Raw genomic sequence first — 19,745 nt, 5'->3', positions numbered from 1 at the left:
GAAAACTTAATCCCATCCACTTTTTTTTCAAAATATCCTATTAAAATATCCTATTAATAATAGGTTATTTGTGCCCTCCACTCTAACAAGCTTCCCAGGGCTTCTGGATGAGAAACAGAACACAACATAACATTAGAGCTCCTTCATTAAAGGGTTAAGAGTGGACAGGGGGTTCATTTCCACACAATCATCCTTTGTTGCAGCCATTGCATTTGCTGCAGAAAAGCTCAAGCTTGTAATTTCTGCTGACCTTTTCGTCTCTGTGCTGACCCGCAGAAAGAATTACCTGTAATTAAGAAGAACAACAAAAAAACACATTTTATATTTAATAAATAAATAAAAATAAAAGATGACTGGCATGAAAATAAAGAAGGCTGCATTTTCCTAAACAACCAGTAGTGGGTGCCACAGCTCAATAAAAAAATATACTATCTGGCCCATTCAGGCTTCACAGTGATATTCGATGGCAAGTAAGTAATGTGTTTTAATGCATTTTGATTGTCAGTTTAAACGTTTGATTTCAGGGCAGCGAAGAGCTCCTGCTGTCTCTGGAGCACATCAAGCAGATCATCTGCATCCTTCGGGACTTTATTCATTCTCCAGAAAGGCGGGTCATGGCGGCCACCATCTCCAAGCTCAAACTTGATCTGGACTTTGACTCTAACTCAATCAACCAGATCCAGCTGGTACTCTTTGGTTTTCAGGACTCGGTCAGTACAAACGCCCTCACTGGGAGTGTGTGCGTGTGTGTGTGTGTGTGTGTGGGGGGGGTTATTGGTTTTAACATTGCAGAAATGTAACTATCATTCACATAAAGATAAGAGGTTGGCATGAATTTCTAGTTTACATTTAACCTATGACAAAGGAGTAACTTGCATCCCCTCTGACGTTTTCAGGTGAACAAGGTCCTGCGAAATCATCACATTAAACCTCACTGGATGTTTGCCATGGATAACATCATACGTCGAGCTGTGCAGGCTGCCATTACCATCCTGATTCCAGGTGGGAGAATTTAAACTGCTACATCACCAGCTTTCAGAAGAAGATTAATGAAAGTCCCACTATATAGATATTTCCTGTGTTTTACTCAAGCATGTTGTCTGGTGAAGTGAGGGCTGGGTATTTTCCCTGTAGTTAATTGCATGAGTGATCTGAGTTTGGAGTTTATTAGAGAAATCCTCATAGAGGAGTCAAGCTAACAGTAGGGTATAAACATTTAACCTGGCACAACAGACATTTGCGAGAGCTGTGCCAAATGTTTCTTGTTTTGGCGCAACCAGCAACCAGTTCCCAAGTGACCCCTCATTGTGGTTTAACCGGCCAAAAACCATGGTCAGAGTAAAGTATTACAGTTCAGTTGACATTTTAAATGCTTTCTTATGAGTGAAAATTACTGATTTTAGTGTTAACATGGCATAGTTGATTGAGTCTAACGGTGCACATGATCACTAATGAAATTGAGCTATAAATATGACACAGGATAAGGTGTGAACTCAAGTTTTCAAGTATTTTTAGTTGGGATACATTTTACACATACTTTTAACTGCAGATAAATGTCCATCATTCTGTTATCAGCAAAAATACTAATTTGCCTAACTTTTCTGTTTTACTGCATGGCCTTCTATTAATGTATTAAAATGTTAAACTTGTCACTTATGCATAAAAATAAATGTCAACTTACTGAAATGTTTTCAGTGATCACATCACACCATATTTGTGACCGAAAGGTCACTAAATAGAACAAGTTACATCTCAAAAACCCAGTTTATAGAGAATTATTTTTTAATTATTATTTATGCTAATGCTAACAGTGTCTCTAGCTAACAGTGACACAGGCTAATATTCCACTCTAGCAGCAAGCTAACAGGTGCTCAGGCTAACAGCCGATCTGGGTAATAAGGCACTTCAGTAGTAAGCTAACAGCTGCTGGGTGACAGCCAACTTGGCGAATATCCAACTTTAGCAGCAACCTAAAAGACTTAGACTTAGACAACTTTATTTGTCATTTTGTATGTACAGAGTGCAAACAGAACGAAATTTGGTTGCATACAGCTTGTAAATTACAGTATAAAGTGCAGCAGTGATTAAAAAGTAAACAATTGAAATGTAAACAATGCAGGAAAAATAAACAGTGTGCGATCACAGTGTACAGGAGAATATTTCAACCATTTTTATGTGCAGAAATGATGGTGCAAAAAGGCATTTGTGCAAAAATGCATTTAGAAACTAAAAGTTCGGCAGCATTTGTAATGCTGGATAGAGATGCAGTGATGCAACTGTGCAAATGTGCAAATGGTGTTACGGGTTCGGGACATGCAGCGCTGGGACGAAATGTCCTTAATGGAGGGGAGAGGAGCCCCGATGATCCCTTCTGCTGTTCTTACCACTGTCCTCACGTTCTTCCAGTCGGAGGCACTGCAGCCTTACAGAGAGACAGCTGGTCAGAATGCTCTCTATGGTGCTTCTGTAGAAGGCTAACAGCTAACCTAGCTAATATCAGACATTAGCAGAATATTATGTTCTTGAATATGGCTAAATGGGCTGGTTTTTCAACTCCAGAGCTGCAGACCCACTTTGGCCCAGCCTCAGAGTGTGAGGGTGCAGAGAAAGATGATGAGGTGGATGAAGAGGAACCAGAGTTCGGTCCTGCTTTGGCTCCTAACCCGGATGACACAGGAACCCCCGCCGACCCTGTCCTCAGTGGGACCAGCACTGTGAATTCCAGCCACGCCCAGGAACACCAGCGCTTACACACACCCCTGGGAGCACAGCTAGGCCGGCTCAAGCAGGAGACAAACAGGTATGGAAAAAAACCACACGGATCAGTTTTCACATTGTGGTTACGGTGAGGTGGAAACTATTTACTGCCGGCTAAATCTGAAAAATGAAACTGCTAAAACGCATACAGATTATTTCAAACCGATAATATGACATTAATACCTTATTGTTAGATGTCGGACATACACAAAGAAAAGCGTTTCATGCATGTACAAAAAGTATGTGTGACATGTGACTTCTTCCCACTTTACTTGCCACTGTTTTTATTTGATTTTTAAGTTTTAAATTTTAACTAATAGCATTTGATCAAGATTGTATCACAACTGGTGCTGAAAAGCTTTGGGATTCTTTAACAATTGTCACCAATATTAAAACAAAAAGGAAACATCTCAACAACAACAACAAAAAGATGAGCTCAGCAAAGACAATGAATAATAATTTCTCTTGCCCAATTTGACATGGGATTTTTTTCTCAGTCATGTAAAAATCACTGCAGATTGTTTGAAATACAACATTTTTCTTAGTAAATACAGTATGTTTTTATCAGGGGTGCTGACATGAAATCCGCTGTAAATTTTCATAAGAAACCTAAACGATTTCATTCTAAAAAGTATCGATTATGTTTAATATTAAAGTAAAAAGCCTTTTCTTTGGAGAAAAAGGCTGCATTCATTGCTTAGGAGACCTACTTTTTTCACAGACATTTTCCTGACATTCTGTAGGTTCTGAGAGGCTCCTGTGTGCACTCTGATCTTCAGTTCTTTCCAAATATATTCACTTGGATTCAAGTTGAGTTATTGACTGGGCCATGCGCTCATTAACACGTATGGGATGAACAAATGTTTGCATGTGTTTTGTGATCCTGTGCCTTCTTTTGGAGTTCAGTAGCACAAACTCAGAGTGGAGCACATGAGAGGAGTCTGATAAAATCCTGTCTGAGGATGGACTGCTCAAGAAGTTCTTGTGGAAACAGAGGAGGATCCATTCCCAATATTTAACCTGCTATTATTTTTTTTACTAAATGTAAGTGTGGACTAAGCTTCACCTGACCAAACATTTCTATTTTGGTCTCATCTGTTTAAAGAACCAGAAGTCTTCTAGTTGATTCACATACAAATATTCTGATGCATTCTCTTTAGACATAAAATAGTCTCTCAAAACACGAGGCCCTAGTTTACTCTTTCTCTAAGGCTACGTTCCAACTGCTGGTCTTGATGCTCAAATCCGATTCTGTTGGAAATCAGATTTTTTGCAAGGTCTTTCCCATTACTTTTAAAATGCTGCCTATATCTGACTCCGGTGTGAACCTTTTGAGGATGAGGATGTAGGGTTGAAGGGGAGGTAGATAGATTAGGATGATGAGATGAGGATAAGGGAGGGTGGGGTAGAAAGAACGTAACAGACTGAGAAGGATGAATGAATTGGGCATAAGCAGGCTCTTGGGTATTTAGAGGTGTGGTTGAGGCATGGCCCTGCTCCCAAAACCAAGTTAACATATTAAGTTCCCTTGTTGCTCCACTATTTATTATTCTACCAAGCTGTCAGCTTATAAACGTGTTTCTGAGGAGCGCTGCGTGTTGCAGCGCTGAGCAGCTCAAAGCCAAAGATCAGACCAACAGTACCCGGTCACTGGGCTTTTTAGTATTGATTACATTGATTATACCTTACTATATTCCATCAATGGCATCGCTGTAACTGGTGTTGAAAAAAAACACCTTTTTGTTAAAATAAGTAAACAAACGATGTTTAGCTTGGCGGGGGAGCAACTAAAGCCTGGCAGTCTGCCAGACCTATAGTACAGCATGGGAAACACTGGTACGCTAAAGCGTTAAGAGTTCCTTTTAGTGCAAGTAACGGACCGAGCTCAGTGTAAGAAAACCAGCCCCACCCCTTATCACCTTGTCCAGTGTCCAGCTGTGGAATGCTTTACTCCCCTGCATCCAACGCTTTGCATTGCCCCAGGGGATGTAATGCTTGGTTGCAATTGCTCAGTGACAAATACATATTTTTTGAATCTCTCTATGCTCTGTTGTTTTTTTTTATACACTTGTGACCGTGGGAGTGACTGGAAGACCTGAAGGCAATGATATTATTGGACAGGCAAATGCTTTCTGCCGCTTATTTGTTTGTAAGCATAGTAAATCACGTCCACTTTAAGACGGCAGAATTTGAAATAAATAAAAATCAGTGGTTATGTTTATCTAGATTAGAACAACGCTATGCAAAGGTTTACCTCCTCTCTGTTCAGAAATAAATTAGGCCTGGTGGAAGCTTTGCTTAAACTAAGCCCAAAATATGTGGTTAAATAATAATCAAAGCAGGGAATAAGCTTAAAAAGTGCTATTGATGATAGTGCATCAGTCAAAAACTGTATGCAAACTGTAACTGTAAACTGAGCACAGCCTTTAGATTTAGACAAATTTAAAAGCCTAATTAATGAGTCGGTGGAAAAGTGCAAAAATACTAATTTGCCTACACATACTTGGAGCGGTTCAGACAGAACTGCTCCAAGTATGTGTGAGTGTTTAGCTTCAGGCCTTCTGCAATGTCTACTCTGTTAGCCTATCAGCCGATCAGTGCATGAGGAACGGAATGAGGAAATAAAACTGCAGTTGCCGTTGTTTTTATATCGACATACTGAAGGTCTTAGTTTGCAGCTTTTTTTTTTGTTTTTTTTTTGGTTGTTGACATATTCGATTCAGTTTGAAGCCATTATTTTGAGAAGGAAGACAATAATGTGCCAACATTTTTCCTTTTACAACGAACTTGTACTGACAAGTTGTTTCCCACAGACTTCGGTGAGTGGAAACTAGAAGTCTTTCCATCCTGTTTCCAATGGAAAAAAAGGTTAATAGTTCACATGGCATCAAATGTTAACAAGGCTTTTAGACAGTAAGTAGAGCAAAGACTTAGACATAGACTTAGACAACTTTATTTGTCATTTTGCATGCACAGAGTGCGTACGGAACGAAATTTCGTTGCATACAGCTTGTAAATTGCAGTTAAATTAAATTACAGTATAAGGTGCAGCAGTAGAAGACCTATAGTCTTCTACTGCTAGTCTTCTAGTAGTAAAAGGAACCTCTTTATTCAGTTTATTAGAGGTGAGCCTATGTGGAATAATTTGCCAATCTTGTTTGCACCATCGCCTCCTCCAACACCTCTTGGCACAACCTTGTCTTTTTCCAAGGTGCACACAGACCAAATTACCAACAGAGAGAAAAAGTAGAAAAACATGCAATGAAATACTTTTTCCTAACGTGAAAATAATTTTTTTCATGTCCTTTTTTTCCAGCATGAGATAACATTTATTGGTTTAAGTTGTTTGTATTTTAATGCTTTTATATGATAGCTGTTCAACACTTTGGTCAGCTGTGTTTTTTTTTTTTAAGTGCATATAGATAAACTCGGCTTCATCGTGGACATATCAACCCATAACAAAAACAATCTAATGTTTTTGTTACTGTTTAACCAGAGACAAGGTGTTACTCTGTCTTGATGTTGCCGGTGCAGGCTGCTGGAGGAGCTGCTGCAGAAGGAGAAGGAGTACCAGCACGTCCTGAAGGCCACCCTGCAGCAGAGGACTCACGACATGGAGCTGATCCGAGTCAGGCACAGGCCACCAGGTGAAAACACTGACCCACTGTTTAGTAGTTAAATTAATCTTTTCTTCATGCTTGCTGTAATTGCATCCTGTGTTTGCAGAGGATGAGTTAAAATCTGCTTCCTGGTCAGCTAAACACGCTCTTATGGAGGTCCATTAAGTCATATTATTGTTCTTAAACAATTCATCCTTTTTATTCCTCTGAAAAATGTATCTGAAGGATAATGTCTTAACAGAAGGAAATTTGTTGCCTAGTTTTAAAACCTAACGTTAACCTAAGAGGGTAAAGAAAAGTAGAAAAAGGCTCCGATATTGCCAGCCTTGATTCATTAGCCTCATGTCCGAACCCACAACAACAGAACTGGGGAAAGCACCTTGCTTGGTGAGATGTTGGCTTGTTAAATTCCCTTAAGCCATCTAGCATCCTTGCTCAGATGGTGAGGTTTCCTTCCAACAGCAGTTGGGTCTGCGGCATTCACCAAGTCCTGATCTCCTGGCTCAGTTTCACCAGTTCTCAGGAGGAATCGGCCAAAACCCCATCAAACTTTCATGGATTATGGATACCCTAAACATTTGGCCCTAGAAAGGGGATTTCAATAAAAACATATATATAAACTTATGAATTTCAAGGATATTTTAAAAGTTTTATTAAAAATTTTCAATATTGTGGCATTTAGCAAGAAATAATTAATTTTCTATTGGCTTTTCCCCTTCGGAGGTCGCCACAGCAGATCTTCTGTCCCCATGTAACCCTATCTTCATGACATAACTATTATTATTATATTTATTACTGGATTGGACATCCCTATTTGCCGCTATAGACGTGCTCACACAGATGCCATTGCCATCCATTGAGTCTTGTCAACAAAACCAAGGTGTTCTTTTTTTCTCCTTTTTCTGCTTCTTTTTGTTTCTTTTTCTTTACTTTTCTTCTTCTAGAAAGGAAGTGTGACCATCCCCAAGTGTTTAGCTTATTATTAGTTTTGTTTCCTAGGGATCATGCATCTTTCTGTTCTCCACCTCTTCAGTATTGTTTATTAGTCTCTAAATTCTGTTCTTCCTTCTTGTTTCCTGCCAGTAAGTATTCTGTTCATTAGGGATTTAGTTAGTTTATTAATGTTTCTGTTGGATCTTTTGTTTCCCTGCCTGTCTTAAGTTTTTTTTTTAATTTTTTTACAGTCTGTTCATTTATTATGGTTTTTGTATTCTTGTTAGGTTCTTTTTCTTCTTTTTCTAAACTGGTGTGTACATTTCGGGAGTCATGGGTTGCGGTTTATTTGGGCTTGTGACCATGAAGTCACTTATTTGTGTTATCAAATCAACAACTATAAACACAAGTAATAAAGAAACCCCCTCTGGCTGAAATATCCACCCCCCATGGTGTTCTAATGGGAATGAGCACATATCTGTCCAAACAAATTGACAGAGCACTCTTAATTCTTATCCGATTTATTTTATAAAATATGTCTGATATTAAAGCTGAGAAAATTGCCAATACTATGATACCTAGAAATATGTACTTTCCCTAAAGATACATCTATGCTATAAAGATCGGCATGCTGTCAATTTATCTTCTAACAGCTCATGCTGCATTATCGTATCACGTTTTTTTGTTTTTTTATCGGCTAATTCAAAGTTTCATTGGCAGACTGGTGATGTGTCAGCCTGCAGATGTACTCTGTCTTATCACGGACAAATTTTTGAATCAAACTAAATGAGAGAAAGCCTTGCTGAATCCGCAAATCTGATTTAGGTTGTTAAATACAGCTTGCGAGTCTGTGTACAGGAAGCTGAAGTGTTTTTTTTTTTTTTTTTTTTGCTTTTCTTTCGTTGAGATGGGGTTTATGGTTTGTATATAGTGAAATTATATTTCAGTTTGAACCACTCTGTTGATGGTGGTCCTTTATATAAAGTAGATGTCTCTTCAGCTGAAGTTTTGCCCTGCACTTTCTTAGAGAAAATCTTCTCGTTTCTCCTCGTCCCTCGGCCAATCAGTGACCAGCGGTCTGTTCACATTACGTTCCAGCCGCTCCAATCATACTTCATGAGCATTACGAAAACATTTGAATGCTTGCAAAGCAACAGGAGTAAAGTAGAGCCAGACCAAATGGAGCCAGTGGAAAAGAGTTTTAGAAGTATACCAGTATAAAGTATTGTGCTCATGTACATGTTTGACTATAGTTAAAGTCAACCATATGTGCTTCATGTTCCAGACATTTCTCTTCCCTCCATTCTTCACGTCCCAGCAGACTCTGAGCCGGACAAGCTGCTCACTGATTGGCTGAAGGAGCAGGGAGCGGACCCAGACACTGTGGAAAAGGTGGATCATCTGTAGCAACATTTGAAACTGAATGTTTCTCTTGACCTGTTATTGTACAGTCTGACTTTAAGTGAGTTTAATTTCCTGCGTTACAGTTTGTGATGGAGGAGTACACGCTGACCGACATTCTGAGTGACGTCAGCAAAGATGACCTCCGCTCTCTTCGACTACGGTATTCAGTTGTCTTTGTTTTCTGTCCAAAAAGCACAAAGGAAATGACTAAAATGGCAGATTCAGCTGTTTGAAGTTTATCACAAAGATTTTTTCTTTTTTTCTGTGAGCAGTTTAGATATTTTTCATTGTTAGGGACATATGTGTCAAGTTTTGGTTAGTGGTTGTTGGTTGACCAAAGTGCAGGCAAGAATCCGGGAGTCTCATATAGACTAGGTGATGATTTATTTGATTGTTGTTAAGGTATTTTAGTTATAGATGTTGAATATGGCCTCCCCAGGTGCTGTGTAGATATCTTTATATTCTGCTGGGTCATATTTTTCAATCTGTTCAGTTTTGACTTATCCACTTGTAGCTTCGGCATTCCTCAGTTCGTACTTAAAAAAAAAAAAATCACTCAGAGAAATAAAAATGGCAGATTTGCGATACTGTTATGCTGGAAGTCTGTGACCTTGTTTAGCAGTTGTGCAGCAAATACTGTGATGTAATTGTTCAAAAACTTAGTAGAAAACAGAGAAAACTGAACGGCTTTAAAAATGTGACCTAAAAATAATATAGAAATATCTACGCAGCATCTGGATGGACTGCATTCCACTTTTCTGCACTCCTAAACACTTCAAGTACACAACAAAATATATTTAATGGCAAAAAAAGTGGATTTTGCATGTTTCATTTGAAGCTTGACATTGACTTTTTGATTGATTCAAGTTCTCTAATTTTTCTGGAACCAGTAAGTATAAAGAGTTTGCAGTATTCAGGGGTGAAAGTAAGCCGGTCCGGTACTGCATACTGCTAAAATAATTTAAGCAGTAAGAGGGGAGAGAGGCTATCAGCTATGAAGCCTATGTTCAGAACCAGTCATTGCTGTACATTGGATGAAAAAATAAATCCAATAATGCAGTCTGAAGCACCACAATCTGTTTATAATTTTTATTTTTTTTTAAATTCTGAATTGTTTCAGAACGCTCTTACCTACTTCTTCTTCCCGTCGTCCCTTCCCTCAGAGCAAGGGACTGTTATCAGCGTCCAGCCCATCACATTTCATGTCTTTTCGCCCCATACAAAATGTCCCAGATAAAATCAACAGAGAGTTAGTAGTTGTGTTTCGTGCTGTTTTTTTTGCAACCTTTATGACTTTGAACAAGCGGTGCTCCGCTGGGTAATTTAGGGGCGCACTTTTAAGGGGCATTTTGAGTGACTTGTAACAACGGGGGCGTCAGCTCAGACCCCTCATTCCTCCTCTTCCCTCTAAAGGAGTCCTTTACAACCTTTATTTATGCATATTTTCCCACTGTTTATTCTCGTGCCCAGTGCACCAATGGAAAAATGAAAAAAATAAAAAATCTGCCCACCTCACCGCCTCAACACGGTAGAATAAATTATGCTGGTACCGGACTATCCACTCCCAAAAAGCGTTTTTTTTCTACTGTCAGTAGGAACCAATGAGGCGCAGAGCTTTAAAAGCTGCGCCCATACTCACAGAATCTGGGATTACATTACAGAACTAAAAGCACTATTTCCTGTAGGCTTCGGCCTTTAAGACTATTAGTGGGTTAACAGCGAAGCAGAAAGTAATTCTGTCCACTTGGACCACAAACAAAACATGTGCTCGGAGAACAACTTCAAACTCAACCTTCGAGTTGCGTATTTAAGCACTAGAGCATTCTGCACAATGGAGGAGATCATATCTGGTCAGGGTGGAGACTGAGACAATAAACCTGTTGCTGTGAAAGGTGATGACAGAGTTTATAAACTGTACATCTAGAAGTGCATGGAGCTGAATAGTCAGCAGCTGGATTATGCGTAAAAACGCAGCGTGAACCCTGAGTGTGATTCTAGTGTCACAGCTGAGGGGAACATGTCTGACCAAAGGGAGGCTAGGTGTAAATGAGGTTATAGGCCTAGATCGATAAATAAACCCATAGATTAGATTTAGACTTAGATAAGCTTTATTGTCGTTTTGTTGCTTACAGCTTACGACAAAGTAATGAGATTGCAATTGAAATGGAATAACATTACAATATAAAGTGCAGCAGTGATAAGAATGTAAAAAAAAGTGTGCAGAAGAATGTTCAACCAAAAAGGCATTAATTTGAAAAGTTCAATGTTGGCAGTGCAAAAATAATGGTGCAAAAATGCAGTAAACGTTCAGTTGTTTACTTTTAAATTTAAATCGATTATAAAAGTTCAGCAACGTTGGCAGTGCAAAATAATGATGCAAAATGGCCATAAAGTTCAGTTCTGTGCATGTGTGATGCAGCGTCCATTTTAGAGTTCAACAGTTCAACAGTCTGATGGCAAAAAGGAAAAAGCTGCTGCAGATGCTGCGAAACATCTTCCCAGAGGGCAGCAGGGAGAACAGTCCATGGTGGGGGTGTGAAGGGTCTCTGACGATGTTACGGGCTCGAGACATGCCGCGGTGGGATGAAATGTCCTTAATGGAGGGAAGAGGAGCCCCGATGATCTTCACCACTCCCCTCAGATTAATGATAATTGGGGGTGTTTTCATTCCTTGGCTGTGAATCTTATAATTCCGATGTCTTGATGGCCTTGCTTTCCAGTATCTGTCAGACCTGCTTCGTCTAAACGCTCGCTCTCGATCCATCCATCAGGTTGGCAGATCAGTTTATATTAGTCATTTCATAAACAAAAAGAGTACAAAGAGGTAACTGTACATTTGTCATTGCACCAAAACTCTGGAATGAAGTAGCTTTACACATCAGGCAGGTTAACTCACTTTCTGTTTTTAAATGTTCTCTTAAATCACATATTTTCTTTTTGGCTTTTAACACAGTTTGAAATGTTAGGTTTTGACGTTTTTAGTGTTTGTTTTTGTGTATCTCCATTATATTGTACATTTTAGCGTATTTGCTGGCTTTAACTTTTTATCCTGTATAGAATTACTAGTATTAGATTATATAAAGCACTCAGGGCAACTGAGTTTAATTTTAAAGGGCTATGTAAATAATGTTGAATTGAGAATATTTGTTTTTAAAAAGGGGTAAATATGGTTGTTTTGCAAACGGAAGTTCTTCAAAAACAGCTGGAGAACATTACACAATCTTTTTCCCCCACTTTAATAAGAAAATATTATAGTCGACTGCACGATAAAAAAACAACAACATTGCTTTTATAACTACATAGCTGGCGGTGCACCCAATCGGAGATGACAGGTTCTGCCGGCCAGTTCAAGGTGTTTGTAGCGTACCTGTGGAACGGCTCGCTTTATAACTTGTGTGGCTTTTTTTTATTTTTTATTTATTTATTTATTTATTTATTTTATTTTTATTTATTTTTTTCCCAGTGTCCTGTCTAGCAATATGGCAATAGGAATTGATATCTCAATGCCAGATAGAGCTCGACAGATTTTGCTTTTACAAGTGGAGCAAACAGCTTTCGCCATAGTGCTCCACTTGATTTATGCTTGTAAATAGCTTTATTATGATTCCTGCAAGGAGAATTTCAAATTATATGGACATGACAATGGGAGAGTAAAGGAAGAACAAAAAGTGAAAGAAAAGAAAAAAGAGTAGAGGTGAAAGAAAGAGGAGATAAAAGGGAGAGAATGATAAAACCTTCTTTGTCTGCTCCATCACCTGGAAAGAGACACAAAAAGAACAGCACAACCAACAGACATAAAGCAACAGATACACTATGGCTTTTTTTTAGAGCCAAAATAAGTGACTTCACATTCAGAAACAAGCCCAAAAAAAACCTGCAACTCTCAGAATTTATGAACAACTTAATAAAAAAATAAGCTCAATTTAGCAAAAAAACAGTTCACACGATGACCACAGCTATTAGCTATTAGCAGTAGCTTGGTACCAAATACACGGAGGTACTTGTTGACATTGTCACATTTATGATACTCTGCAGCTTCTGTAGTAGTTATTACAGTGATGTTTGTAATTAATTCAGCCCACCACTAATAATGAGCCTTATAATCCGGTGCGCCTTATGATGCAAAAAAATACGGTCGTAGTAGTTTGACAAAATGTGAAAATAGGCTTTCAAGGGACTGTAACTCAGAGTAAAAAAAAAACTTCTAAAAAAGGTTTTTGTTTTTTAGTCTCCAATTTAAATGTGTTTACTTTTTAAATGTTGACACCTGGTTAATTTCTTCTCAGGGGTGGAGTCCTCTGCCGGATCTGGCGAGCCATTCAGCGGCACCGAGAGCGGGAGAGGCTGACGGGTGACGGACACTCCAAAGGGGACGTATAACTACCACTTTGGCTCTAACTTCTGAGGAAAAATGCGCACATTGACACATTACCAGCCCTGCGAGGCCGTCTCCTGTTTTCCTGCCTGTCTCCACTGTGCCTTTTCACGCTGTCACCCCTGGCTGACTGATTCCATGCAGAGTCCTTACTGATCAGACCAAAGCACGTTAGTGCGGGCACTACTGTTTGTATTTTCATTTGTTAAGTGTTTCTTTGTGCCACAATGTGTTTGTGCTTGAGAGCTTTGAAAGGTTCGCTCTTTATTTTTCTTATCAGCTTTGAAAAGCTACTGTTTGCTAGACCTGCAAACATTAGCCCTCTGTGGCATGATTTTTTCTTATTTTAGGAGGAATAGAATGCTTCACCATTGTTTTTGGGAGCTTGGGCGTCCCTTATAATATATCAATCAAAAAATGTGTCCTCCCCAGCCCCCCACTAACAGATTTTGGTTTGTTGCCTCAGGACAACAACATGCTATGAGGGTACTAAAACACCAAGGTTTTCTATATCATCGTATAAGTAGGATGAGGAACAAACAAGCCATAAATACATTCAAAGAAGTTTTATTTCAACAACAACAACAATTTCCTCAAGTTTTATTTCTACAAACATCAGCCACAAATGGTTTATCGATCAGTGGGCTAGAGATTAGATGCAGTGTGTGTTTGCTTATGAATGTGTGTTCCTGTGGGGTACTGTTTGAATCGGTTTCTCTTTTTCTACAAAGCACAGTCTGTATTATTCTGTATGGAACCCCAACAAGCAGTTGCTGGTGGATGTGAAACTGAGGTGAACATCACATTTTTGGCACTTGGCTTTAGGTGTACCTTTGCATCCTGGTACCTTGGATCTCCCTTTCTATTCATCCATGACCATCCAGTTGGCTGTGGTGTCCAGCTGCACATCAGGGACCGGAACGGGTGCAGTGGGTCCTCTTCTCCTCTTTTCTTCATACTCCCCAGCACTTGTGGAACTAAGATGACCTCTCTTACGCTCCCGATTCTTGCCACTTTTGCACAAGCTTTCTGCGATATACGTCTTGAACACGTAATGCTTCATCTTTTCGCCCCCCATTGCTGCTGCAGTCTCTGTTGTAGAGCAGCCAGTTAGTCACAATTGCCATGTCGATAAAGTGGAACATCAGCCGATGGTATCACTTCTTCGACCTGATTTTGTTGCGGTAAAGTGCAATGAGAGAGGCCAGCAGGTCCACACCACCCATATTCTTATTGTACTCTCTCACCACAGCAGGACAGAGGACTTGCCATCCCACCTATCAACCCCAGGGACTGGGTGTGCTCCAATGTAATTACTGAGAAGACTGACTGAATGGTTATCGTACCACTTCACAGCATGCAAGGTGGTTTCTCCAAACATGGCCGTCTTCTATTCAAAAGATGCACGTCCAGCTCTCCTCAACTCAGCCTCACACATCAAGTTGACACCTGGTAGTCTGTTGCTATGAACAGTACCAGTACAGTGAATTCCTTGCTGAGCAAGTGTGAGTATAAGAGGGACACTTGTGAACCAGTTGTCAAAGAACACCTTGTAGTTCTGCTGCTTGGGTATTGGCGGGGCCAGGCAGAGGACAACATTGCCACATGCTCCTACATCTGGCAGTTCAGGGGGTTGCATACCTGATCTCAAAAGTATGCGCAGGACACCATCAGAGCCAGCCAGGACAAGCATCTTGTAGCCCCATTTCTTTGGTTTTGCTGGCAGGTATTGTTTGAGCCTATTTCTTCCGTTGAAAGGGACCATATGCTCAGCTACAGCCAGCTTCTCACCCATGGTGATTGTATGCAGCTTTGAGGTAAGATGAGTGACCAGTGGTCGGATTTTGTGGAGTGGATCAACATTTTCTCCTTGTCTCACTTCATTGTTGTTGAAGTGCAGGGATTTTTTGATGAACTCCCATCTGTTTGGTGCCATGGTGTCAGCTACCTGGGAAACTCAGGTGGCTTTGTTCCAAAACACGCGTACCAGGTAATCCAAACAACGACATGTACACTACGTGTGCATGTACGCTCCAGTGGTCTGCACAAAATACCAAACAAAATATTTTTACTCAAGAGGAGACATGATCTTTAAAAGAGTTCCTTCTTTCCTATATGCTGCCTTATAGTTATTGGGCTGCTTTCATCAATTAATTCAGGTCAATGATCCGCTTCGGTCTTCACAGACAGCCTGTCTAACCCTCTGGATCAGTGCAGGACACTTCTATTGGGGATCTACCACTTCACATTTCTGTCCTAACCCCATTAGGATTACCCCATTAAACAACCTCTGTAGAAACTGAGGGCTGCAGGAGGTCTCGCTCGTGCATTTCAACAATGCTGCCATAGAAAGTTTTGAGATTGTGCATGCCTGACATGAAATGACATGAAAGCCAGATAAATGCACAGATTGTGACTAATTCCAGTCATTTGCCTCCTCTGTTCATTTTGTCCACCAGCACTAAATGCAAATACTTGGCATTTCTTTCCTGGTTTTAAGAGTTTCATCAGGGCTGTGCTCACTGCTTCCTTGTGTGACATTATTGAAAAACCTGCAGTAAATCTGGCAGGATATCAGGAAGCGAGCCATGAACCTTCACAAGTCTGGTTCCTCCATGGGTACAATTTCAAGATACCTGAAGGCTCCAAGTTTATCTGTTCAGTGATACGATCACCGGGATATGAGTTCTATACTTAAATGGGCTGAAATGCCGCTCAGGGAGGAAGAAGCCATTACTCTAGAACCAGCATAAAAAAAGACATATTACAGTTTGAAAATGTACTTAGAGGATGAGCGCTTTACTTTTTGGACACATAGCCTTTAGTTTGATGAAACTAAAATCTCTCAAGTAATAGGTGCCAAAATTGACAAAGACCCCTGGATAGGTGTTGAAATGTACCAGTTGTCTCCAATTTAAGCCTTTGCTGTTGCAACGACCCAGACTGATGAGAATTTGCACAGCCATAAAATTGAAGTATCTTTATATGTCAAAGAAAAAGGGTGTGGTTTGCAAACTTGAGAACACCATCCCAATTGTGAAGTACGTGAGTGGCAGCATGATGTTTTGTGGCTCAGCCTCTGTGAAGTTCACCATTCCCTCGTGCGGCTTTGGCCACAGGTACAACTGGTGCAACTCGCAGAACAGATGGCAACGAGGAAAGAAAAGTGCATTATGTGAAAATACTGAAGCCACAGCTCAAGACCTTTGATATGACAGAAAAGCTTTGGCACAGATGCATCTTCAGAAAAGACAATGACTCCCCAGGACACCACCAGTTTAGTTGCAAAGTGTGTGAAGGACAACAATGTTTTAAAGGCGATCATAAAGCCCTGATCTCAGTGTCTGAAAGTTTAAAAGGTGGAGCTGACAATTTCACTTTTGAAGTACACGTGACAGGGCCTACAAATGAGGAAGTAGCCTATTAACAATTTGCGGTATGTCTTGAAAGTATGTCTTAATGGCTTTAAACTGCAGGTGTTTTTTTTTTTTTTTTTTACACTGGATATTAGTGGCTGTCAGGTCGTTCCTGTTCACAGTGACTGCTGATCTGTACACGTCCGTGTCCCCCACTGTTCTGTTGAGCATGCCACGCACTGTGGCTGTACTTAACCCCAAACAATCTATGGATGCACGTTTTCAAACTGAACCCATACCTGGGGGGACGGGAGTGGGCTGCCGCTCAGTGGGTGAAGTAGCCATCTTGCCAATGGAAGGCTGTGGGTTCCATTTCAGCTTGACATGTCAGTGTGCCTCTGGACAAGGCACTTAACTTCAAGCTGCCTACAGATCTGTTTATCAGTGTATGAATGTGTATTTGTTAATGAGTGCGATTGGGTGAACATGGCCCTTTGGGAAGAGAAGTGCAACATAAATTCAGTCCATTCACCATTCCTAAATAACTCAATAACTAAATTTTTTTCAGGTCTGAATACCCTGGCATCGACACAATCACACCTTTACTGCTTCCACATTCTCTTTATCAGGAAGTTGATAACTATTAACACATTTTTCTATCTCCCACTGCAGAGGAAAAAGAAAAAATACCCATGCAGACATGTCCAAACACTATTTAGCTGAGGAATGCTTTGATTATATAGCCATAGCTCAAGCGTCTGTAAACAAATGGCAAACAGCCAACTCATGGAGCAACAACATATATGGAAAAAGTAGTTCCTTGCAAATTAAACGTTGTGGTTTAGATTCCCGCCTCCTCCCGTTATGTCGATGTGCCCCTGGGTAAGGCATGTCAACATTTGTGTTGGGTTTGTTTGTGAGTGCGATTGGGTAAATGTGGCTCCAGTGTAAAGCACTTTGAGTGGTCGCTACGACTAGCAAAGTGCTTTTCATAACTGGATATTTGGGTACCATAGTCCGGATGCAACAAGTCACCTGAAGCCTTAAAGTCAGGTTTAACCAAAGTTTTGATTAGATTTAAGATTGCCATTGCAGGTGTTTAAAGTCCAAGGCAACGACATGCAGATTTCATCCAACCAGAAAGGCTTAAGCATTGGTAAAAACTGGAGGGACGCTAGGCCTGGTGTTGTTCACGCATCTCCATCTTGGTTGCATAAAACATGTTGTCAGATTTGAACCGCTAATTGTCGCCTTTCTGTTTGTATGTGTGTAATTTATTTGCTAAAACTGTCTTTTTTTCCTGTTTTTTATTTTATTTTATCTTTGCTGTTATATTTTATTTATCTGCTTAGCAACTGCAATAAACGTGTTAAAGTTGACAAAACGTTGGTGCTCTTGGCTCGTTTATGATATTTCTTGTCACTTTTTGGTGCAAAACTGCTTTAAATTGTAATTTTTAATCCTTAAAAAAGTCTTAACCAGACATAAAAGGCTTCGTCTCCATTTGAAAACAGGTGACAGATGGCATCTAGCTGTCAGCTCTTGGGAACAAACTGTTTTTTTTTTTTCTGCAGCAGCAGTTATGTATGAGTGCCTACGTGTTTGAGCAGAAGCTGCATTCCTTCCATCAGCTCGTTTACTGCCTACTGCTCCAACCAGTTTCTACAACTGTCTGACCTCCATACTGCGGTAGGAAAGATAGACGGTTTTGAGGATTTGATTGTGCTAATTGTTTTCATCTCGTCTGCAGGCGATCTTTGATTTGCTTAGTTGTCCTGTCAAATTTATTAATAACTGTTTCCACATTTTTTTTAGAACAATATGTTTGTAAATATTTTGCTTTGAAAAAAAAACCTTACACATTTTAAATCACCATTTCTATTTTCTTTTTAGTGTACATGGCCTCTGCGCATGACATAGCAGTATTAACATGAGCAATGAATGAGGGAAAAAAAGAGGCTTCAGAAAGTAAAAACCTTGCCTTGTTTTTCTTCATCCCATTTGGCTTTATATATATATTGGCTATAGATAGGCTATATATATATATATATATATATATATATATATATATATATATATATATATATATAGATAGATAGATAGATAGATAGATAGATAGATAGATAGATAGATAGATAGATAGATGCATTTTCTCCCTCGTCCATTAAATCAGATCTGATATATCCATTAAAGGACTTCTGTACATTTTCAAATAAATCCCCTTACATGCATGGACAACACTCTCTAAGGGAAGGTTATTTATTCAGAACATTACAACTTGATATGCATGTTTTTCTCCAAAAAGGTGCAGTTATTTTTCGTGATAATTTGGGCACTTGTTGTTATTATTGTTATTGTGCCTATTTAATTTAACTGGAATGATGCAGGCTCTCATCAGGTGGTAATATTGTAGCAGTTTATGCCTACACATGCCATTTTGCACTGTAATAACTGACAGCCCCCTTTAGTTCAATGTACGCATTTTGTCTTATAAACTCTTAACACAGAACTTAAGTTTGTGTGTTTTCCACAGTTTGGTTATGGTGATGGTTGTAAATTGTCATGGCTCCTCTTAAATTGGAAAAATGCAAATCTGAAAGTTGACTTTACTTGCAGTTTTAAGGCAGTTTTTGAACTTTTCTAAGACTTAAAATGTATTACACTGTGGAGTGTTAGTGTATTGGTTTTGCTTGTTCTAATGAAGCTTCTAAGCTATAAAAACTTTAAAAAAAATTCATGCTGTAATTTCTTTACAGCCCCTCTAATGCCCACTTTTTAAATATTGGATCTGCTTTCTCTGGTATATATATATTCCCCAAATATGGCTGTACTTTAACCATTTTCTTAACAATTAGATCTTAGTTTGTTTCACTCATAATGCCAGTGGGCTTATGGAAAACTTAAAGAGGCAGTTAAAAGTAAAAATTTTCTTGGGATGCAATGAGTCGTCAGCAGTCAGGATCTCCCCTCCAACAGGGAACTGTTTTGGATTAGAATAACTATGCTATTTTATAGAACTTTACAAAGCAGTTACAAAGGCCTTATTTATTCAACCTTTATTCACCAGAAGAGCTCCACTGAGATCAAGATCTCAAGATCAAGACAGCAGCAAAGCAAACAAGGTTCAAACAACCAAACATATTCCAACATACTAAATTTTGTTTAAAACCATGAATTCAAAAATATGCAATAACTACATAGAAACCCTAAATCAAGGAAAAACATTTACAGACAGATATAGCGGTGTCCAAGACCAAGCAACATGTTTATACAACAAAAAGTGATGAGTTTGTGATCTTG

The 19,745-nt window shown here is 39.4% G+C and overlaps 1 protein-coding gene across 3 annotated transcripts in view; it reads left to right on the top strand.

Moving 5' to 3' along the window:
- map3k15 (mitogen-activated protein kinase kinase kinase 15) overlaps window positions 1-17,829 on the top strand; it is a 48,763-nt gene extending 30,934 nt beyond the window's left edge. For 2 of the 3 annotated variants that reach the window (XM_021323449.2, XM_012876309.3), the window contains 7 exons: window positions 525-710; window positions 897-1,002; window positions 2,560-2,800; window positions 6,292-6,404; window positions 8,596-8,702; window positions 8,798-8,874; window positions 13,001-17,829. In XM_021323449.2, coding sequence (XP_021179124.2) covers window positions 525-710; window positions 897-1,002; window positions 2,560-2,800; window positions 6,292-6,404; window positions 8,596-8,702; window positions 8,798-8,874; window positions 13,001-13,094 — 924 coding nt within the window. In that variant the 3' untranslated portion in view covers window positions 13,095-17,829. Of the gene's footprint in view, window positions 1-524; window positions 711-896; window positions 1,003-2,559; window positions 2,801-6,253; window positions 6,405-8,595; window positions 8,703-8,797; window positions 8,875-13,000 lie in introns of those variants that run through there. The other variant, XR_002428986.2, reaches the window with a different exon arrangement.
- The last annotated feature ends 1,916 nt before the right edge of the window (window positions 17,830-19,745 follow it).

This window comes from Fundulus heteroclitus, chromosome 21 (assembly GCF_011125445.2).
Source record: "Fundulus heteroclitus isolate FHET01 chromosome 21, MU-UCD_Fhet_4.1, whole genome shotgun sequence".
NCBI lineage: Eukaryota > Metazoa > Chordata > Actinopteri > Cyprinodontiformes > Fundulidae > Fundulus > Fundulus heteroclitus.
The sequence above is the reverse complement of the archived record's forward strand: the minus strand, read 5'-3'. Positions and strand labels throughout refer to the sequence as shown.